The following is a 22,738-nucleotide window of genomic DNA, read 5'->3' on the forward strand; positions in this document are numbered from 1 at the left end:
TTTTTTTTTTAAATTTCACAGCGCCCACAAGTATGTTCCCCTTTGCTCAAATGCAGAGAGTTGGTGATGTAACATTATATATAGGTCAACTTGAATTCTCTGATATGTATTTGAGGGAACGATCTCACAGACATGCTCGAGACAATAGGCCAGAAGAATAGCAGCCTTCCTATGTTAATATTTACACACAGTTATAAGAATATATCAGCAGAACAAAGGACAATGTTCTTTTCTCCCTACAGAAGAAAATTGTTCAGTTCTTCTGCAGACTTGAATGCCTGTGGGACAAGTCTGTAATTTTCCCTTCAGATGTAGCAATAATAATATAAATCAGAAGGCTGATATGGGCCGTATGGATAAAAATGGTGCACCGAGATTGTCCAATCCAAACTCCTCAGACACAAAAAGTATCATGAGGTACATAGCAGTGACACTGCCACATCATTCTACAACACAAAACATGTCCCAGCCGTACAACCACTACATCAAAAACACAAAAATAAACTTCCTCCAGAGGAAGTGACAAATATTGTGAAAATAACATGATTAAAACAAAGCATTTATTCACATTTTAATGTCAGGATTTTGTGTTTTTAATGTGGAAAAATCGATCTTAAGAAAGCTACATGTTGATTATTCTGCTATTCTATGAGAAAGCTGCACAAACAACAACAACAACAACACACACACACACACACACACACACACACACACACACACACACACACAAAACAAGACAGCGCCCTGCACTTCATCTGGCGCCGGTGTTGCGTTCACTTGTTGTAGGAAATGTGAAAAAATACGGCATTCCTGTAGGTTTACGTGCTTTCAGGTAGACAATGTAGTGAATAAGTTGCCTGTAAATAAAAATAAAAAAAATTCCAGTCTCTAATCAAGCAAAGCAATTATTACGTAACTATGATATATATGTATATTTACAATGTCCTTTATTTTAAAATCAAGATAATCAAATCCTATCTAATAAATCATAGCAATAAAAAATTGAAACAACCATGTGCTATGCCACATATTGTCTCAACTCTTGTATAGAAGGTTATTTTGTAAGAATTGAAGTTTTATATATTTAGCTAAAAATGCATGTAATTCATTCCCTGCAGAGTTATAGACATCCTTTGCAAAGTACCACAAGATGATGACAAAAATATATAATTCCCATTTGTGAGCAATGAAACCTTCTTGAAGAATGAAGTTTATATGACAGAAACATTACAAATAATCCATGTCAAATACTCACAGAGTTCAGCATGCAATACACCAATTATTGAAAATTATCATTACTTTCTATTAAATGAAACTCAATTGATATATAAAAGCAATATTTATATTCATTAAATATCATTTGCTCTTTAAAAGAACTGTTCTCAAAAGTACTGGAAAATAAACTAAAGTAAAACTGGTACTGAAGGGATTGTCCCACTTCATGCTCTTTTTATTTTAAATTTATTTACATAATATTAGTTTATACAATTAAAAGACTGATTTTTACTAATTTTTTTACCGACAGCATGTTAAGTTTATGTAGCTTCACTTCTGCCAACTTCAAAAGGATAAATAAACATCAACATGCAGCAGTAAAAACTCAAACAAACCAAAAATTAATTGTTATGTACAGTACACTTGATAAAGCACTGACAGGGGCTGCTGGTGTGTCTTCACTTATACCTAATGACATTTGTAATGCAGGACTGGAATCGAGTGTCCCACCCATTCCATTTTATTCATGAATAAATACCCTGAATAAATGTTTTATAGCTTTAATCATGTCAGATATAAACTAATCTTAAAGTGAGCTGTTTCAAGCTCGAGGAGAAATTTATTGCTCGTATTTTAAATACGTAACTGTCTTATCTAAAGACTTCATGCACTGTATGTCTACAAAGCAGATATAGAAACATGAGGCCTCCAGATCACATTAACAGGAAGGACTGACTTTATAGGGAAGTAGAAAACATCTAACGTCTGTAAGTTATGCATGTTATGTGAAAAATAATTGTATATTCGAATGAAATTAATTTGTTTTTAATGAGGGAGAAGATTATGTGTCATTTTACGGGTTTTAATGGATTGATCTTGTTCGATTTTCTGTATTAACAGTGTCAGACATGTAGTATTTTGTTCATCTTAATACGTTTATGGAGAGTATTTTAAACAACGGTTCAGCAGTCTCAGTTTAATCTATGAAAATAAAAATATACTTATTGATGTATACATTTACCTCGAGTGGTTTTCCTACTGCATTTCACAAAAGCTTTTGAGTCACCACAGTTTTCAAAATCATACAAAACGACCGGTACGTACGTTTTCATTACATTTACAACACCCTTAAATTTTGTAAACGCGTTTTGTAAAAACAAGCCCAACAGCCAAGCCTGACAAAGTGTTACATTGCAGCGCGGGGGTCTCGTTGTAGGATTCATTCCCACAGCCCGTGAAGGCATCATAGACTTGATCGACCTTTCGCCTAGTTTAACGGATGGCAGTTCATCGGGTTTACCCTGACACTGCTGACTCTCGAGGCCACGCCCATCAACGGCCACGCACCCCATTTCCTCCAACCGCCCAGCGAGCACGCACTGTTCACGCGTCTTCTGCTCTCCTATTGGCTGAAGCTCCGCACACACTCGGAGGTGATTGGCTGAGTGTTGCCACCCGCCGGTGCGTGTTGTGAGTTTTGTTTTTCTTTTTTTTTCGTCCCTCCTCCCCATGTTTTACACACACAGCTGAGAGAAAAGGGAGCCAGTCAGAGGAAAAAAAACCACCTCAACCCTACCCGAGAACAAGCAGCAGCACCGGGAACCGCCGTTTCTTTGTTCTACACTGGCTTTGACAGCGAAAAAGTCATAGTGAAATATTATTGCTTCTCAATGCCACTGCGAAAATATACAGAAATGGACCCACACGGGGTAAGATAATTCTTCAGTTAGTTACTTTAGCCAAGCGGAGTCTTTATTTTGTGTTGTCTTCATCTGTCCTTGTTGTTTATGGTTGCTAAGTCAGCAGTTAAAGTTAACGTTTAATTCATTTAAAAAAAAAAACTACATTGTTGTTAATATTATCACTATGCTTATTATTATGTCGCCATCCTAGTGTTACCATATGAATTAAAAAAAATGCGCACACCTTTTCTGTACGCTATGTTTCGTTCCTTTGATAATGATAAATGACAATCAAATTGTATGAAAATATGTCATGTAATTAGTCACGGGAGTCGCGCCAACCGCATTCACGTGAGAATCCGTCTCCGTCATCTGTTTAGGTTAATTAAATCATTATTGCTCAGTTGTAACCTGTGAGGCGACTTCCTGATTCATACCTGCTTTGTGGGGATTTCACATGGCTCATCTTGGGCTGCACGTCACTCTTTGGTCTATATTTGGCTGTGGGAGGCGGCCTGGCTCTCAGCCAAAGGCAGTGCATGCTGGGCTGGGGTGTAGTCATCATCAGCCCTCCTCCCGGCTTACTTAATTTGGCCCGGGAAGTTTAGCTACAGGAAGAGTGACTGAGCATGATGACTGGAAATTCTGAATATTTTCTTTGTGTTCCTGTGTCTTCCATGATTGAGCATTGAATCACATCTGCACGAAAAACAAAGTCTCATGGCCCATGTGTGTTTGTTCCTCTCCAGACAGAGTACATGGATCACCGTGGGTCCAAGCGAAGGAGGCACGACAGCGAACACTCTGTCTCTAGTGGAATCAGCAGCTGTTCCCCCGGTTTAGAGTACACCGACCTGGAGGCGGCCGAGGCGCTGGTGTGTATGAGCTCCTGGGGCCAGGGCCACTTTCTGAGCAGCAACAGAGTGACCACCTGCAAGCCAAGACCTCTCACCCCGGCTTCAGACTCATGTGACTCCATCCCTCCACCGGAGCTCCCAGAGCCTCAGAAAGACTTTATGTCTCTCTCTTCTTTGGTAAGAGACATCAGAATGATAACAATTTTGTAACTCAGTTTATTGAGCGTTGAGGGTGTTTGTTGATGTGAAAGTCTGAAGAGAACACTGTGACCAAAGGAGGCATTCGTTAGAGTTCCTCCTCTCAAACTCGGGGCCGTAAAAATCTCAGTGATCATCACTCTCCATTCCTCCTGGGACTTCTGTAAACAGTGGTAGATGAAGAGAAGCCCACCCACTACGACTGTTAAGATCACGAAGGAGAAGGTTACACTCTTTAATTCCTCTCCCTTCTCTCAACAGTGTATGACCCCCCCTCACAGCCCCAGCTTTGTGGAGACGTCCAGCACTGTTGTGTCCTTGCAGTCTACAGTCTCTGGGCATCATCAACCCGGCCTGGCTTCCATTGCTAAGAGGACCCCCTCCCTCCCCCCTCCACTGCAGCCCTGTAGAGCCATGGCTACCAGCGTCATCCGCCATACAGCAGACAGCTCCCCCTTCCAGCACCACATTCCAGTGGCCCTTAGTTCCGAGAAAACTAGAGACACAGTAGCAACAGTCTGCCAGCAGCAACGCATCACAACCACTGAGCAGAAAACTGTACCTCCATCTCCTCCTCCTCTCACACCCACCTCAAAAACAGAGGTTAGTCCCTCAAAGCCTTGTTTGGACTGTGTCCCCACACCCACTCCTGTCAACACCCAACCGCAAAACAGCCCACCCACTCCCCTCGCTCCTGCAACGCTATCCCCGCCTCCAGTCACCAGCCCTCAAATCATCTGCCAGATGTTTCCTGTCAGCAGCCAATCAGGTATAATCTCAGCATTAATCCCGAGTGCGGTTCACACGTCCTGCGCTGGAATTCGGACTGGCAACACTCCCATTCTCCCCCAGCCTGCCTCAGCCAACACCACCCCTGTCCAGCAGTCCCTGATTGTGGGTTCAGCAGTGCCTCAGGGCACAGTGATGCTGGTTCTCCCCCAGTCCTCGGTCTCGCAGGCCCCTCACTGCTCTCAGACTGTCATGACCTTGGGCAACACCAAGCTCCTCCCATTGGCTCCAGCCCCCGTCTATGTGCCTGCGGGGCCCAGCGGCAGCACGGCAACCACAAAGATGGACTTCTCCCGCAGGAGAAACTATGTCTGCAACTTCCCCGGCTGCAGGAAGACGTACTTCAAGAGCTCACACCTGAAGGCTCACCTACGAACACACACAGGTGAGCAGCACACTGTTTATGGGACTTTTGAGGATGTGGAACCCAGTTGCATCCTGTTTGTAGAACATTCCTCAGCCTTGATGGGAAGAGTGTTGAAACCAAGACAAGCATGATGAGGTTTTATGACGCCACAGTGACTAACTTAGCTCCCTGTTTCCTCTCTCCTTTAGGTGAGAAACCATTCAGCTGCAGCTGGGACGGCTGTGATAAGAGGTTCGCCCGCTCCGACGAGCTCTCCCGTCACCGGCGGACACACACCGGTGAGAAGAAATTCGTATGTCCTGTATGTGAGCGGCGATTCATGCGCAGCGATCACCTCACCAAACACGCCCGGCGACACATGACAACAAAGAAAATTCCCTCCTGGCAAGCTGATGTTCGGAGCCTGAACAAAATGGCTGCTGGCAAAACACCTGCCTCAAAAACTGGCCTCACCACAATAAGCATGCTGGTACCTGCCGGTTCTAAGTAGACAACGAACGCCTTAACCGCTCCCAGGGCACCATGGGGAACAGCCGGGTGCATCAGGCTGTTAAAAAAAAACAAAAACCATGCACTGGACCTTCCCTCTCTTCTGCTCATTAGTACAGTGTCTCATACGTTTGTTTACTTTATTTGACGATATGTATGCACTGTTGCCAAAGCCTTTGTATGACTTTTGTCGTATACATTTCATCTTCTCCACCTTTCCTTTGTCGTGGTATTATGTGAATGTATTGTTGGTTGTATTATTAAAAAAAAAAAAGAAGCATTTATTGGGGGGGGGCATGAAAAACTTTGTAAATATGAATATTAATCATCAACTATGATCATAACATGATATGTCTGTCTAACTTTTCATATTATTTAATACATATTTGTAATTAAAAAGATGACTCATGTATTCTTTTTTGTCTGTCTTTTACTTGTGACATGTCTTATATCTAAGGAAAAACTAAGCGTGGGATCCTGATATTGTCAGCAGTCTTTCTCTGCTAGTGATGTCTGTCCACATCCTGTATGTGTCACTCTTACACCCCCCACATACACACACGCACACACTCGCACACACCCTCAAACTGTGTCCTTCCAAATTTGCTGACTATAGGCTGTGGGTAGCTTCCTGCTGGCTGAGTGAATTTTTTTCCGTGTTATAAAAGCTGGTTTGCTGAGACCATCTGCAGAACAATTGCATCCTGTTTATTAGCTTAGAGCCAGAATGCTGGATGAGTCAGAGCAGACACAACAAGCTGAGATGTGTTCGCCCAGAGTTACAGCTCATGAACACATCATTAGGGCCCATTCAGCGCTGTCACATGGGAACCAGGAGGAGAAGGGGCGGTGGGGTGTCTTCGGTAACACATACCACCACTCAGTTTCATTCAAAACAAGATCTGTGCAGTTTTTACCAGTTGATCAGGTACTGGTGCTTTGCCTTAGAAACACGATAGAGGGAGAAAAGACAAAACTGAGTAAGTCAACACAACATAAAAAGGACTGACGGAGGAAGAAAAATAATGCCACGAGAAGCGAAACCACTGAGTAACAAGAAATAACAGCGAGAAAAGAAAAAACATGGTTTGACTGCAACGCAGGAGGTGGGAATTCTTTTCCCTTACAGATCAGAGAAGCTGCCAGTAAGCCGTTAGATATAATATGGAGACAAAACAGAAAAGAAATAACTTGAAGAGAGAAAAGAATAAGCGAGAAAATAAATAAGATAGCAAGAAAAAAAAATGGTGACACAAAGATATCGGACCGAGAAAACAAATAACAGTTGAAAAAGAAATAACAGGAAGAAAAGAATTAATAGCCAGACAAAAAGAGCCCCAAAAAAGGATGTGAGCAAAAAAATAAATTAATATAATAATACAGAGAAAACAACTATATTCAAGTACACAGAGGTGCTCGGAGGGGTCGAGACTGGCTGTCTACTGATGCTTGCATCCCTCCCGTCACACACGTACACCATCGGTGGTCCCACACCTAGTAACAGCACAGCGCTTCCAATCAGACAGAAGGAAATATGAACTGTTGGGGGTGCGACCAATCGCGTCCCTCCTCTGCGGACCCGCCCCTTTGCCTTACTGACCGACATACTCGCTGGCAGCGTGCCACTTGAGCTGTGGTCGACAGCGACACCTGCCGGCGGGATTGTAACAATTAAACTTTCTAGTTTCCAACAGATTCATGACAGTGTAAAAGGTTAGTGATTTACAGTCAAAAACAAAAGAACATGGTTGATTGTATTTTTTTTTTATCTAATATGAGGTGTTTAGGAACTTAATATGCAAGGAGACATTTGCCAACAGAATCTAGCAGATATTATGTTAGTTCCAAGTTGATGTAGTTCCACTTTGATTTGCACTGTAATAACTTTGTTGATATAAAACTATGTAACTGTAGAACCCTGACTTTACCTAAATATGTTTATGTTTCGTTAATTGCTTTTCTAAAATGAAAAACACAGAGGAGTTCTGAGTATTTTGACCTTGAATGAACACAACATTCATATTAACTGTGCACGTTACAGATGATGTATCATTTCTTATATATATATATATATATATATATATATATATATATATATATATATATATATATATATAAAACCTCTCACAGACTAAAAGATGTTTTTTTTCCCCATTAGTGTGTTGTGTGCGTGTGTCACTGTTGACTTTTTCTGTTTGGGGGTTGTCAGCCTGTGTATCCTATTCTTGTTTCTGCAATATCTCAGGAGCACCACAAATGCCTGCTGGGATTCAAGGATGAACAGAAGCTTTTGGCTGTCTAATGTCACCGTCACTTCATTTGAATGCAATATCTCAGTAACACCTTGAAGGAGGTTCTTCAAATATAACCCCAATGTCCAGTGGGACTCCTAGATGTATTGGAAAGATTTTGGAGGTCAAAGGTCGGTGGTCTTAAGCGCTCAGTGCCTTCATGTGTTTGGTGTGTCACAGTGAAGGAAAAAAAAAAAGAAAAAAATTCCAGCAGATGGACTCTTGAAACTCATGAAACAAATTAAAAACACCCTCCTTGAACACAGTTCCATGTTTCTCAGGGACGGGTTTTCTTGTTGCACCAATGAGTCTGGTGTTGCTATGGTTACATCGACACAGTTCGCCTCCTGTTTGTGGCCGAGCGAAATTCGCCGAACACATTAGTGGACTCGGAACGACGCTAAATTCGTATGTTTTCGGGTTTTTTTTTAAGGCCAGCTTTTAATTTCAGAAGTGTTTGAAATATTTTACATCATTTTAAAATACGGAAAATTAAGTGGCAAGTTTATTTACTTCGCAATGGAGGTCGGAGAAAAGCTAAAAGGGCTTAACATGACAGCGGATGAAATCGACAGATTCACAAAAGCTTTTAAAGATGAAAAATTCAGGGAAATGTTGCGCGATTATGCTCAAGCATTAGCAGATCCTGAGAACAAGAGGAGGTACGAGGAGGACATCACAATCCTGGAGAAAGAGAGAGGGAACAACATTGAGTTTATCCACCCGGAACCGTTTAAATCTCTGAAGACGAGTGTGAACGGCAAACAAAGGTGTTACGTCAACATCTGTGCTAATGAAAAAGTTGGTAAGCCTGAATGTAAATGGGGGGAATCTGAGGATGGTCGTAGAGGACATCGTTGGACCCTTCCTTACAGTCTGCACCCTGGGAGACAAGACAGAGATGGAAGAGGGAACCAAATCATGATCTATGATGTTGTTTTCCACCCTGATACTCTCCATATAGCCAGGAACAACACTCAGTTCATGGATGTGGTGATTAGCACAGCTATCCAGGGGATCCAGGATGGTTTTAAAGTCACGCTCGACAAAAAAAATGTCAGAGAGATGAAAAACAAATACAAAGGCGTGCCCCAGCCTTGTGTCATTCGTAAACCTATACCTGGATATCAACCTGTGGGTCCCTCATTGTTTCCCCCTTTCCCAGATGACAAAACATCCTCAAGCATCTCTCCCGCAACACAAACCGGCACTGATGCAAAGGTCTGCCAAAGCGATGAGCCCACCAAACCAAACTACATTGTAAAATATAGATCTTTCATTGATCTGCAGGACTTCCGGTGTTCTAGAGACTCAGGAAAGACACCTAGACCCAAAGAGATTGTGGTGACTATTGAGGTTCCGCTTCTGGAGTCAGTCAGAAACACCAACCTTGAAGTAAAGGAGAAAAGCCTGCTACTGGAGTCCCAGGACCCGGCCTACAGGCTGGAGCTACCCTTGTCCTACCCTGTGGATGAGGAGAGAGGAGAAGCCAAGTTTGACAAAAAGAAAGGACAGCTGACCGTCACGCTGCCCGTTCTTCCTCCTGATGAGGCGTTTGTGTTCAGTGCTCAGGCTGGTGATGAGAAGGAGGAGCAGGATGGAAGCGAAGATGAAGATCATAAGGAGGAGGAGGAGCAGACGAGGGAAGCTCGGATGGATGCAGAGGACAGAGTGACGGGGCGAGAAATTGTGGAGGCGGAAAAAGGAGCTGAGGGTCAAGAAGGAGATGAGACTTGTGTAAATGAAGTGGAGGAGGAGAAGAGCAAGGAGCAGGAAAACGAGGAAGAACTGGGAGAGCTGGCTGGGTCTGACTGGGCATCACAGGAAGTGGACGACAAGTCAACAGCGGTCAGTCTGATCAGGGCTTCAGATGAAGAGGTAATAGACGCATGTGAAAAGATCAACGACCAGAAGGTGAAGGTGAGAGATCAGTTCTAACCATCAGCATTGAAGGGAGACGTGCGATCACACTCACCTGGATTTTCCTCCTGTTTGCTTCTACAGGTGGAACAAGATGCAGGTGAAGAGTCCGAGAAGCCCACAGTGACAAAAACAAACTTGAATACGGAGGATGACTGCGAGTCCAGTAAAGTTCCTGCACCGCGTGACCCAGACAACACGGTCATACCAGATGAGGAAGATGAAGATGACTTGCCGACCGAGCAGATCATCGGAACCTCTGATGAGAACCTCCCACCTATCTTACTGCGAGAAATCGACAAAGACGGAAATGAAACAGTAATTAGTGATCACTCCACGTCGGCGGGGGTCGTCTTCCAGAACTCCCTGGTGTTCGAGCTGGACTGAGTCCACTGGAGGATGCAGAGGTGAAGGCCTGTAAGTGTATTTGCTCAGTAAATATGGAGCTACACCGTAGTTACTGAGCTGGATTATCACACTGATTCTTCTCTCCTTTTGTAAAATCTTGCTCACAATTTGTTCTTGACGCTTGATTTGCACAAGAATGTCTAATAAAGAAAAAAAAAACATCAACTTTCTTGTTCCCAATCATCTCAACGAAACATAATACATAATCAGTGAAGAATGAGTGAGTGTGTGTCTGTGTGTAGTCCGCTACACATGCAAAAGCAGCCAGTGTGAAGAGTGGAAGTGAGGTGTGACCTCTGAACCTTCTGTTTAGCAATTAAAAAAAAAACCTGATTGTACGGATGCGGGGTATCGAAAAACGATATCTTGCATCTGATTTGGGACGAATCTGAACAAAACAAGTTCATATGTTATTCACACTTTGTCAGACAACATACAGTGCCAGTTTGTTTCCTCCTCTCCACTAGGAGGAGCCACTCAGAGGTGGCTCAGTGTGGTGGCACCTCCCACTTTATAAATGGAGGCCAGATGGTCACTTCCTCTTCTTTATTCCCAGACCCAAATGCTTGTCGGGTGTTTGTCATGTGTCTCTTGAATTGACCTTCAATGTAAGTAATTTCTTCACAGTCCTTTGTCGTATGGTGGGTCTGACATGACGGTTAATGGATAATTTGTTATATTTGATCTGATTTTTAAAATAACAGTAAAGACGATGTGTTTGGTTTATCATTATTAGTATTATTATTCTTGTTTCTTTGATTCAGGCACATTTAACATGATTTAAAGAGTGGATTCATGATTTGTTTAGCCAAGATATTGTGATTTGTTCTATCTTTCGTTTAGAACCTCGGCAATCATGGTTTGCAGAACCTTTAATTCAGCACACCTGTAACCATTAAGTTTGAAAAATACGCTTTTCATGTAAAAGCCAATAAATTACATTATTATTTACCAAGTTGTTTTTTTTCCCTGTCATCCGGTTTTCTTTTCTACTTCCAGCAGATGATGAGCGAAGAAGACGGGATCAGATGGAGTTCGATACGTTGACGACTGACCGATATCAGCTGCTACTGGTATTATCGTGCATCCCTACCACTGCACGGCTCCTCTATCTCTCCTAAAACTCCTTGTCAGAGGCAATGATGTGTCATAATAATCTACCAAGGACAAGAAAATCAAAATGTTTATTGAATTTTTCCACATGTATATTATAAAAAAATGGAGGGGGGCGGGGGTCATCAGCACAGTAAACTCAAATTTCAACCAGCGCTAATGAACTCGGAGGCACCGTACACAGGAGACGTCTCCTATGCATCGAATTTCTGTATTCTCTCTTCTACGGGAAGCAGAGCATAAAAACACGACGTATGCGACTCACTGGCAACATTCTGGATCGGTCCACCATGACCACTTACAGTCGGTGGCGCTCACTTGACTCCTACCTCGCTCTTGATATGTGACGAGTGCATTACAAGTCAAAAGCTATTCACTGCTCCTACACGCTCTCTCAACTTGCAAACCATTCCAACATCACGGCAACCTCCGACTCCGGCGTCCTCGCTGTCAAACCGAACGTTTCCTCATAGTCCTCATCTGACTCCTCTCTGGAGGGAACTGTCCAAGAATTCCGAGTAGCAGGAGAGAGAGCAGAAGTGCTGCTCCACCGGAGCGTCCGTGCCTCCCATGTCGTCCACCAGCACCACAGTGTGAGACACCTGGTGCAGGTTCATGCTCACCGCCGTCTTGATGTAGAAACCGATGCAAACGCAGTTGCATTTGCAGGTCTTGGCCAGTTCCAGGTCTCGGCACAAGTGTGCAGGGATGATGTGAGGTCCGTATGATATTCTGGAACAAAATCGAGAGAAGAAGAAGATGAGGAGCCAGAACATGTTTGAAGTTGGATGTGGAACAAAAGGTAAAGAGTTCTAACCTGAGGTTCACTATGGCTCTGGAAGCTAACTCTTGGAGTGGAAGAGGGAATGTGAGCTGCATAGTGTGATCCAGAGGGTTAGGTTGGATAAACGGGTTTCCAAACAAGTCCAGGTTCTCTAATCTCAGCTTGCGGAAGTCACCAGGAAGCACGGCTAGCTGGTTATGTGCCGCCGACAGGAACCTCAACTTGGACAGTCGGCCTATGTGGAACGGCAAACAAGCAAGCTCATTGTCGTCCAGTTTGAGGTTGACCAGTTCCCTGAGCTGGCAGAACTGAGGGGGAAGGGAGTGGAGTCGATTCTGGCTCAGGTCGAGGAGCTGGAGTGTCCGTTGCAGGGTGGACAGACAGAGGGCCTGGCTGAAGGCCTCTAGGTGGTTGTTATGGAGGACGAGCTCTGACAGGCAGCTGAGGTCACCGATGGTGGCTGGGAGCTTCTTGATGTGGTTGTTACTGAGGTCCAGCTTGCGAAGAGCTGCAGAAACAAAACAGTTTTTTTGTTTGTTTGTTTTGTTTTTACATACTGCAAATACAGTACACATGAAGTAACCTGATGCCGGGTGTTCACTGGCCAGAGGAGTTCCTACATGTTCGGCACTGAACTGCTTGAACACTTTCATAATATTCACTGAAACAACCCTTTCCCATTCAAGAGGGTTTTCTTTAACGATTTGCTTTCGGGACTGAACTTTGTCTTTGCAGTAAGTTTCTAACAGGGACACTTTTTTTGGACTCAGTCCTGCAAACGTAACCATCACCGACGCACTCTCGACTCTACCTTTGAGCGACAGCATTCTCATGTCCACGCGGGACAGCTTGCAGTAGGAGACTTGCAGCTGCTCCAGGGAGTAGGGGAAGTTGGAGGTGAGGGGGTAGTCCTTTTTAGAGACGATGCTGAGCTTCTTCTTGGGTTGCTCAACATCTCGGGCGCGAACGGGCGTGAGCGTGGAGAGAGGGAGACTGTTGGTGTCACTTCCTCTGTCTGCCAGTCGAGCCGCTGAGAGGAAGTTCTTCAAGCTGTTGGCGTCAGCCTGCAAATGGATGCGATTATTGATTTTCATGAGCAGAGTAAACACAGACAGCTGCCTGGCGAGGTGGTTTAAATATCTAACCTGGATAACTGGCCTGAAATATCCTGACCCACTTCATCTGAGAGAAAACTTTACTCTGGAGGGAATATGAATATGGGGACTCGGGATGAAAGACAGAATATTGTAGGTGTGTGCTTTTTGTCAGTGTGGCAGGTTGAACTGTGTTAGAATATAGGAGAAAGGTCACCAGGCTCCATAATAGCAGGGGCTCAGCAGCCACTGGAAACAATGCAACAGCAGCGGCGGCTGCGGCTCTGGTGTCTGTCCAGTCAAAACACACGCGTGTAAATCTGTCTAGTCGATAAATGAATGAGTGGGCACTTTGACTCTCTCCTCTCTCCGCGCAATAAAAACTTGTCATCAATCCCTGTGGAAATCAAGAGTGACACATTTCACTTGGATACGTTAATGAGCCGACCGCAATTACACCACACCGCACGTCATTTACCTTGCTCAAACAGATGTCGACAGCTGGTTCCTTTAACCTCACCGTGGCTTTGCCTTCCTCCACGAACCAAGTGAAGAACTTCTCTATGTTGTCTTTGAGCTGCGAGACAACGTTGGCAAACGTCAGGAGTGGAAAAATCCATCCAACAGTGTAAGCAGCAGCCAACTGGCAGTGATTCACCCACTCATCAAGTTTAGACATGAACACAGACGAGATTAGAGCCCGGTCAAACGGTTTTCTTCACGTTAGTTGATGTCCTTTTCTTTGTCGACAGAGTGATGAGGACACATAATGTTAGGCTGGGCTTGATTACAGATTGATAGAGATTAACCATGATTGAGAAAACAGAATTTTTGGGTAACTTTTAAAGGATATTTCAGCCAGAAATTGTTATTATGATTCAGTTGAGAGAAAATATGGTGACCACCAACATTTAGAGCCTCTCACCAACTCTTGCTCAGTAATTGGGTTAATACTTTAGTCGGTAAATATATTTACAGACCTTTTGGAGACTTGGTAAAGAAAAGTGAATAAAATACTCATTCATTAATCATGACAGAGACAAGTTTGGAATAATCGGGATATTAATTTGAGGTAATCTCACCCAGTTGTAGTACAGTGGGTCACTGAGCCAGTATGACAGTAAATGGTACTCAGCAATAGTGAGTTTTGCTACTTTGCAAATATCATTATCGTAAATTAGAATGATTATTTGTCATTAAACAGCTCTAATTACAAAAAATTTAATAAAAAAATCCATACTGCCATGCCCAAATGCATGCTGGGACAGAAGTCAATCATCTTCCTGCAACAACATAAGCAGAACCTCAAATGACAAGTTCATGGAAATTAGAGGATGTTTCTATTTTCTGACCTTGACTAGCTTTTAAATGTTCTGAAAGTATCGAAGAACCTAAATATTAACACACACACACACACACACACACACACACACACACACACACACACACAAACTCACACTCACACAAACTCTCCAAGCAGCTTATTTTCTGGGTCAAAAGGTGATCGTCGTACGAACCTTGTACTTGGAGCCTGCTCTGTCTTTAGCTGTGCAGATCATCATGTAAACGTTGCTGCGTTGACTCATCTTGTCCAAATGTTTCCCGATGCTGAGAACCGCTCTGGTTCCTTTTCCGCGACTCTTCATCCCAAACGAGGGCAGCATCCGATTCACCACCTCGACATCGCACTGCAGCTTCATGGCAGTGAATCAGGTCCGAGTCAGGGCGGACTAGTTAAGGTGGAAACTTCCGCGAGCAGAGCTAGTTAGTAAGTTGCTAGTGCCCCATGATCCTCCTCCTCCGCGCTGGATGTCAACAACAGCTCAGCCTTCGACACCAACCGGAGCTGCATCTCAACGCTGACGGAAGATACCGAATACACCCGATAGCCAGCCCGGATCGCAGTACTTCAATGTAAAGCTCTACAGTCTACCTGACAGCCTCTTGACAAAGTCCAGGTCCTGATAGTTTTCTGATGATAGCAGACAGTTGGGCTAGCTACCGCCACAGCCGCTGGCAGAGCCCGCGCGGGGGGAAGTGACGTCAGGGTGACGCTTGGTAATTTAGCGCGAGTGAGACCATGTCAAATGCAGCACAAAAGTTTCGCCCTGAAGGATTTTTGCTAGACAGACTTGTTGCAGAGAGCTTTTGTGAAAGGTTCTATCGTAATCTGTCCTGAACCTTGACGTTTAAAAAACCGAAATGCCTCCTGGCGGAGTCTAAAGGTGCCTTCTGTCAGATAAGCTTCAGGGCAAACTTCTCCCTGAATGCTTTTATATGTCCCTTTAATGTTATTTAGAAGAAGTCCCCATGGCTCAGGTGTTGATTTCTGTATCTTTATTAATGACCTTTTCGTATATGTCTGTCTTGTTTGCATTATTGTAATATATGAAGTTCTCAATAAAGTTCTTGAAACGTAAATAATGTCACAGTCAACAATATCCTGTTTACTGTATCTGGCCGCTGAAGTCATGAAGACAGCAATGCAGCCTTACCAGTTAATCTCGCATAATTGGCTGGTTCTACATTCCTGAATGGAATTTTACAAAAAAAAAAACAAAAAACAAAAAACAAAACCTGGCTTTGTATTCAAAAAGTAAATGGAAAGATACATATCAACAATCTCTCCCTTTAACAAAAAAATAAGCTGTCAAAAAAATGTTTGTAGGATCTGTGATGTGTTGTATCCATGCACTTTTGTCTTTTAATACCTGATCTACTCAAATTCAGACATTTATGTTGATTTCTTTTTGTTCTCATTTTCTTTTGATACCATGTATGTTGACGATTTGTAATAAGGTTTGGTGAAAAGCGTCAAATGTACATTCTTCTAATCAAATAAACATTACATCATGTGGTGGGTGGTGCCTGACCCATGATCATGGTTCTTGGGAAGGACAGTTTGGGACCTTTTATAATATGATTTGTGTAAGTATGTGGTTTTAAGCACAAACATCAAAACCAGTGACGCAGTTTGAATCATCTGCAGTGCCGTCACATGGAAGAAGAAACCCTCTCATGTTCAGACTTTACAGCTCAATATCCAGGAAATACAACACGCCACAAGATAATCCAGGCGTTTCCATGACAACTGTGTCATTCCTTGATTGTTTGGAAAATGACGAATGAAGTTTTATGTGCTTTTTAAGAGGGCGGTAAACATTTTAATAGATAATCAAGAAAGAAAATGTTTGAATCAAAACAAGCTCAAATATGAAAAATATATATATAAAAATAAAAAAAGGAGGATCCATAAACATAAATGGAGTGTTTGGGAATTGCAAAATTGTGCCATCTTGTGGTCAGTACAATGAAATCCATCCTTGACGTAGCTTATGCTCTCAAGGGTCAAGGCCAGGTTAAAAAAAAGTTAAAAGTGAAATATAGGAAGTGCCTGACTCATGATCATGATTCTCAGGAAGGACAGTTTGTGACCTTTATAATATGATTTGTGTAAGTATTTTCAAATTCAAATTTGATTCCCTTTTCAGCCACCTAACACACACACACACACACACACACACACACACACACACACACACACGCACACACACAAAGTTTAACACTACTTTGATGTGTTTTCATTCTGAAAAAGTACAGTAAATTAGCTATGGAGAATGAACTTTAATGCTCGCAGTTTATCACTTCCTTCATGTTCTCCACTCAGCGTCTCGAACGTTACAATGTAGGCTCACATCCAATGCTTTAGAGAGGAAAACAAAGAAAACCAAAAAATAAAAATGATTTGGCTTTACCTCATTGTCTATTAATAAATTAAAAGACAATAGCTTCGGTAACAACATGCAACTTTTTATTTTTATTGTTACTTACATATGCCTCTAGCAGGCTGTATATCGTTGTTTCTCATTGCAAAACATTTCAGGAAAAGTCTGTGAAACAAACATATAGGATGCTTAAGTCGTGCAGTTTTGTGTACCAGAGGCAGGTGTGAACCGTGTCATCAGATCAGAGTTACTAATTTACCGTTAGTAACTATAGCAGGTCGACCATGTATTAACATTAACATACATGTCACAGTGTCCCCCCACCTGTAGTTGGTTTCATTTTACACAACAAAACAAGAACATCGATATGTGCAATTCAACTGGAAGACTTATTGACCCGATGCAAAAACATAAAGTCTGTGTTTGAGTGTATTTTGTGTGCAGGAATGAGTCCAGGATCTGGAAGTAGGTTGGAATTGTAAAACGACCAGTTCCCACATCCCTCGAGTCAGTGGGTTTTTGGTTAAATGGCTAAAGTAAAGTTTGTGGTTCACACAAGTTTAAGACATTTAAAGGTTTTGTTTGGCAGCATAAAATAGGACGGTAAATTCCACACCTGTGAATTTTGAAGTGCTTTTGTTTTTAAGCTCGTCGTGGCGATGATGAAATCATACATCTGTGGTATATTCGTTCATAGCCGTTAGCTTCGCACTTCCAGCGACTGCATTTACACTCCAAAAAGCATAAGAGTGGTGTTAATTTGTGAATATTATCATGCTGAACAAAATGTGTAAATATTTTTCACTTTTGTTTGCCACAGAGCTCATTTTTGGCAGTGAACTAAAATTAAAAGTAAAAACCCCATTAGCTTTTGGCAGAGGGAAACCGTGGCGTTGCTCTGAGTTGGCCTGCATCTGTGGTTTTAAATTATAGTGGCATTTTCTGAAAAAGCGCATTTGAATCTTCATTAATGTAATTTATTCTGTGAGGCAACAGTGACCAACTCTCTAACACCTTATTATATCAATATAATATTATATCTGTCTTTCACAGGGCTGTCTCCACACAGGACGACCCCCTCCGTATGTAGTACCGCCGCACCTCCCTCCCGTCCTCGCTGCTGCAGCCCTCAGGCCGATGCACAATGAGAACAGGGAAGAACCTGGCGTCCCTGTAAGTGGGTGGACTGTCACTGAGCGCCAGCTGGCTGGAGTCTGAGCGACAACACTGTTCGTCCACGCAGCACGGTTCCGTCAAGTTGCTGCTACGACTCCTCCACAGAGCCACGGTACGGTGGGAGCCGTACATACGGCAGAGGGAGAAACGAGACGTATCTGAAGAGAGTCGAGAGCGGAAGAGTGGTCCGTGGCAGGAGAAGATGGAGGAACAGCTGGAGCTGGTGATGGTCCTTCTCCTTCCCCATCCGTCTCCTCGTCTGTTCAACTCACCGCATTGCTCGCACTCAACCTGGCTTTGGAGAGCTCCGTAACTCTGAGTAGTTGGGCTGCTGTCCAGAAGGTAGCAGTTGGAGGATGTGGTGTACTCAGTGTCGTGTAAGGAGTTGGAGTCTGCTGTGCTTGTGTTGATCAGCACGGCCTCGGAGTAGCTGGGAATCTCCTGGCGGTTACAGCGAATGTGCCACTCCATTTCAGTGCTGTCCAGTGTGTCCACTCTGGGAACAATACAGCCACTGCTACTCCCTGCAGGCCTGTCCTCATCTAGAGGGGAGGGGCTGCTGCAGCTGTACTCTAAGCCAAACAGTTTCTCTATGCGATAGTGGACATAGGCAGTGCGGTACTCTATCAGGACTCTCAGAGGCCAGGACAGCATGAAGAGTGCTGCCAGCCAGAAGGCCACCTGGGAGGTGTACCATGGCATCTTATCTGGGTGTGAATACGCGATGAGATTTTCTCTGAAGTCCACATTCTTCAGCTGCATCCCCTCCCTCGCCTCCATGTAATCATCCAAACTCTCAATCTCAGAGAAGAAGCGGGCTCGCTGGTTGAGGTAATCATTTTCTGGTCCGGCCTCGGTGAAGCTGAAACACTTGGTGAACTGGAGGCGAGTTGCCGGATGTCCCTCCAATCCTTTGAGGTCACGTGATACATCTTTCATCCCACACTGGCTGTAGTCAAACTCGCCCTCTGCCACATGTGTGTTGACCCTCTCGTGATAAACCTGCGTGGTGGTGTAGGCATCCCCGTTGCGGTAGCGGGTGACTTGCCGAGTCCGCCGTACAAAATGGTAGCTGATGGCCTTCCACCATATGCAAGGTTGGGCCTGTTGCATCCGCAGCACACGCTCATACACGCTATCCACATCTGCTTTGTACTGCAGCTCACTGCGGGCGCGGCAGTGCCAGCATTCCACCATGTACAACACGTAGAGCATGAGCAGAAAGGCCAGAGGGATGTAGATGTAGCCATCGGAGCACGGGCTGTCGTGGTAGATCATGGCGTGGCCTCCAACACCCAATCCTGAAGCACCCTGGAGGGAGGAGGTGAAGGAGGACGTGAAGGTGGAGGTGAGGGCTGAATTGAAGCTGATCTTGGTGACCCGGGTCAGCTGACACCACACCACTACACCCAGGCAGCTGTACATGAGCAGGGAGAGCAGCAGGCAGCGCCAGTGAGACTCCCGGCAGACACAAGCACCCAGGGACTGCTTGACTGGACGCTGCTGCAGAGAGAGAGGGGGGTGGGGGGAAAGCGAGAGAGAATGAGGAATAGGCACTTAGAGCAATGAGCCCCTAAAACATGGCAGTGGTATCATGACTTGTAGCAGAAATGCTAATGACCACAGCTGCACTATAAATTGCAAAGCTTTTCCACAGCTAAGCAGAGAGTAAATCAAAGAGGAGTTTAATCAAACTTTGAAACGTTCCTGTGAGGCTGCACGTCAATACAGCTGACGGACCAGAATACTTTATAGAGTTGTTTTCACACGTCTGCCTCTGAGATTAATATCATTTAGACATCGTGGGGGACAAATGTGCTTGCGGGTGATCACATGGTAACTGCATGTTTATGCGCCCTTACATACTGACATTTACAATTATGAATCTGAAATTACAGCGTAGATTATGTAAATTCGTCCATAATGATGTAACCGCTACCGAGGGTTAAAAGACTCATCTAACCTGTCAATATAAAATGTCCCCTCCATGAGACATTTGGTCAAAATTGATCAAGATAATTGGCGTTTTTTTTTCTTTTTCGTTTCACCGATGTGAAGGCGTACTACAGAGTTTCATATCCTTTGTAAAGCAAATTTTAATTCTCGCATCTTTCGAGATGAGTTGTTGAGTCTGTAAGATGACAAGGAAACGTGGAAAATGCTCATCTCTAGTTTGATGCTCATTCTTTTGACTAAAAAGACTAAAAAAAAAAAAACAGCAAATCCTGATAGTTAAGAATCTGGAACCAGGACACATTTGATGCTTTTGCTTGAAAAAAGACTGAAACTATTGATTACTGTCCTTTGAATAATTGCTGCAGCTCCAGTAATTACATTGACTGACAGGATATCCTTACATGACCTAACCAAGGCTTTACTCTGAAATTTGACTTGTTTTGGTCCCTACGAGGGAACTCCACACACACGAACACACACACACACACACACACACACACACACACACACACACACACACACACACACACACACACACACACACACACACTCTTTGCTCTAACTTTTGCCAGCTCAGAGCAGACAAATAGAAAGAAGCGCTTACATTTGTAGGACTGAAGACCAGTCGTCCCATTCAGCAAAGACAAAGCTGTTCCATCAGTCGGACACTAAAAATGCTCGTGCATGCAGCTGATACTCGAGGTTGTGTATCTGAAAGGTTGATAGTTCGATCACATCTGATGTTTATGTGGTGTCCTGCAATGACGTTCCCTCCCAGGAGATCCTGCTCCGTTGCGGCCAACCTCTTGTGTTTTATGGAGTGAAAGGATTAATGCTGACAACCAGCCATCCATTACTGCACTGACTCAGGCGTGGAGATGTCACTCTGCTGGATCAACCTCGGTAATTTATGGAACAAACAGATTCAGTTGAGGGGAACCAGAGAGGGCAGACTTCTCCTCACCGGATCTAATCTATAATCTATAGATTGCCGTCTTTTACCGAAACAAACCGTCTACGGAGTCGGTCCACCGATGTGATAGAGACGAAATTATCTCCAGAGCAACACAGGAAAATTGATTCTGTGACTATACCCAGAGGAGTCGTCATGTGACCCCGTGACCTTTCCTGTAGCGCCTCCAGCTGGTCAACATGTTTACTTACCCGGCAAAATAGTAGAGCTGCAACAATGAATTGATGAAAGGAAATTCATTGACAACTATTTTGATTTTTTTTTTCCTTGTCTATTTTCAAGCAAAACATGTGAAACATTTGCTGGTTCCAGACTTTTGATTTTTGAGATTTTTTTTTACATCAAAAACAGAAAATGAAGAGTCTTTACTTTTTAGATCGATAGAAAAAAGAATTTCAACATGTCACGTTGGGAAAATTGGACGGATGTTTTCTTCACTAAATGATTCATCAATTAATTTGGAAAGATAATCTGCAGATTGATTGATTGATGAAGAAAATAAGTATTAGTGGTCGTCCTATATCAGTCTAATGGGTTGTGATTCAAACCTCACCCCAAAAATGAATGCTACCAATTTTGCTGTTGGTCATTTCAGTTGCCATTAGATTCAAGTTAAATATACGTTGTTGGTGCTTTTTGTATTCTAAAGTCACAAAGAAGTGATGCAGGGGGAAAAAAACCTCTGCACGCTCAAGTCAGTATTTGAAAAATGACATTTTATGAGGGAAGTATTGCATTATCCAAAATTTTGATATATACCCGTAAAATGAATGATGTCATCATCTTTGGTTGTGCTTAGCTAGCTGGTTAGCGCAGCCTCACATTACCCCTTAATCAGATGCCTATTCTCCTACATCTGCTCCACCTCATTACCAGCCGAGAAACTTAAACTACCCCTTTGTTTTCTTAGAATTGAGATAGAGTCATTTTCCTATCCGTCCAGGGACAGTTTCCCAACCTGGAGTAGAGCTGTTAACCTCATGACGGATAAGACAGAGGATGTGGTGGAGCAAGGACACACACACACACACACACACACACACACACACACACACACACACACACACACACACAGATATAGACAGGTTTTACAATATAACTGTAAACAATGCAGACTTTCTGCATACAAGTATCTGCAGAACACAGTGTATGAGTGTGTGTCAGTGAGAGTAGCCCTCTCTTCCACATCACTGGATTCTGCTGCCTCTCTGCCAAATGGATCATTCGGACATTTCAGCAAGTAGAGATGCTGCTTGGCTGCAGGTGGATACCATTAGTTTCTACTGAGCCTCTCAGAAGCAAAATGCAATTGCAGCAGTGGATTCATTTGTAATGCAAAGAGGGGAACTTGCCACCTGCAGGATGAATTTTATGAAGTTTATGGCTAACAGTGTTACTGATACATGACATTAAGTCATTATATCTCGATCCAGCAAGTGTTTCTGCAGCTTTTCTCTTTTCTTTAATAACATAAGATATATACCTACCTCCCCCACCTCACTCTCAGCTGGAGAGTCCTCCTGCTCCTCTCCCTCAGCATCATTAGGAGCACTACCCCCCGTGTCTTCCGCAGAAGAGTCCAGATCCGAGGACAGCATCCTGCACTTTTTGCATGTCAGAGAACCATTGCACAGTCACTCCTTTTTATCCGCTTGCTTTCTCCGTTTGCTCCCCCTCTTTGCTCCCCCTTCAGCCCCTCGC

At 43.6% G+C, this 22,738-nt stretch overlaps 4 protein-coding genes across 4 annotated transcripts; 2 read left to right on the forward strand and 2 right to left on the reverse strand.

Annotated features, from left to right (window-relative positions):
• Positions 1–2,649: 2,649 nt before the first annotated feature.
• klf11b (Kruppel like factor 11b) lies at positions 2,650–6,005 on the forward strand. The gene is made up of 4 exons (XM_086183243.1): positions 2,650–2,924; positions 3,647–3,931; positions 4,214–5,126; positions 5,297–6,005. The coding sequence occupies exons 1-4, from the start codon at positions 2,886–2,888 to the stop codon at positions 5,596–5,598; spliced, it is 1,539 nt and encodes a 512-aa protein (XP_086039369.1). The 5' UTR covers positions 2,650–2,885; the 3' UTR covers positions 5,599–6,005.
• Positions 6,006–8,222: 2,217 nt separating this feature from the next.
• On the forward strand, positions 8,223–10,848 carry dnaaf2 (dynein axonemal assembly factor 2). Its single transcript, XM_086182546.1, has 2 exons — positions 8,223–9,808; positions 9,893–10,848. The coding sequence occupies exons 1-2, from the start codon at positions 8,408–8,410 to the stop codon at positions 10,193–10,195; spliced, it is 1,704 nt and encodes a 567-aa protein (XP_086038672.1). The 5' UTR covers positions 8,223–8,407; the 3' UTR covers positions 10,196–10,848.
• A 531-nt stretch (positions 10,849–11,379) lies between these two features.
• lrr1 (leucine rich repeat protein 1) lies at positions 11,380–15,250 on the reverse strand. Its single transcript, XM_086182338.1, has 5 exons — positions 14,725–15,250; positions 13,686–13,784; positions 12,925–13,177; positions 12,147–12,621; positions 11,380–12,061 (listed from the first exon to the last, which is right to left on the reverse strand). Exons 1-5 carry the CDS (start codon positions 14,905–14,907, stop codon positions 11,806–11,808), a joined length of 1,266 nt encoding a protein of 421 aa, XP_086038464.1. The 5' UTR covers positions 14,908–15,250; the 3' UTR covers positions 11,380–11,805.
• Positions 15,251–17,008: 1,758 nt separating this feature from the next.
• Positions 17,009–22,681, reverse strand: LOC147246551 (transmembrane protein 151B). Its single transcript, XM_086182645.1, has 2 exons — positions 22,525–22,681; positions 17,009–19,611 (listed from the first exon to the last, which is right to left on the reverse strand). The coding sequence occupies exons 1-2, from the start codon at positions 22,633–22,635 to the stop codon at positions 17,980–17,982; spliced, it is 1,743 nt and encodes a 580-aa protein (XP_086038771.1). The 5' UTR covers positions 22,636–22,681; the 3' UTR covers positions 17,009–17,979.
• Between the last annotated feature and the right edge of the window lie 57 nt (positions 22,682–22,738).

The sequence above is a fragment of the Aulostomus chinensis genome, chromosome 17 (assembly GCF_037954235.1).
Source record: "Aulostomus chinensis isolate RoL2024-O1b breed Wild chromosome 17, RoL_Achi_v1.0, whole genome shotgun sequence".
NCBI classification, from domain to species: Eukaryota; Metazoa; Chordata; class Actinopteri; order Syngnathiformes; family Aulostomidae; genus Aulostomus; species Aulostomus chinensis.

Coding starts and splice junctions, on each gene's coding strand:
- dnaaf2 (XM_086182546.1), top strand. CDS start 8,408: ATGGAGGTCGGAGAAAAGCTAAAAGGGCTTAACATGACAGCGGATGAA. Junction 9,809..9,892: donor TCAACGACCAGAAGGTGAAG/GTGAGAGATCAG, acceptor TTGCTTCTACAG/GTGGAACAAGATGCAGGTGA.
- klf11b (XM_086183243.1), top strand. CDS start 2,886: ATGCCACTGCGAAAATATACAGAAATGGACCCACACGGG. Junction 2,925..3,646: donor CAGAAATGGACCCACACGGG/GTAAGATAATTC, acceptor GTTCCTCTCCAG/ACAGAGTACATGGATCACCG. Junction 3,932..4,213: donor TTATGTCTCTCTCTTCTTTG/GTAAGAGACATC, acceptor TTCTCTCAACAG/TGTATGACCCCCCCTCACAG.
- LOC147246551 (XM_086182645.1), bottom strand. CDS start 22,635: ATGCTGTCCTCGGATCTGGACTCTTCTGCGGAAGACACGGGGGGTAGT. Junction 19,612..22,524: donor CTGAGAGTGAGGTGGGGGAG/GTAGGTATATAT, acceptor CTCTCTCTGCAG/CAGCGTCCAGTCAAGCAGTC.
- lrr1 (XM_086182338.1), bottom strand. CDS start 14,907: ATGAAGCTGCAGTGCGATGTCGAGGTGGTGAATCGGATGCTGCCCTCG. Junction 13,785..14,724: donor GAGCAGGCTCCAAGTACAAG/GTTCGTACGACG, acceptor GTTGTCTCGCAG/CTCAAAGACAACATAGAGAA. Junction 12,622..12,924: donor GAGAATGCTGTCGCTCAAAG/GTAGAGTCGAGA, acceptor TTGTTTCTGCAG/CTCTTCGCAAGCTGGACCTC.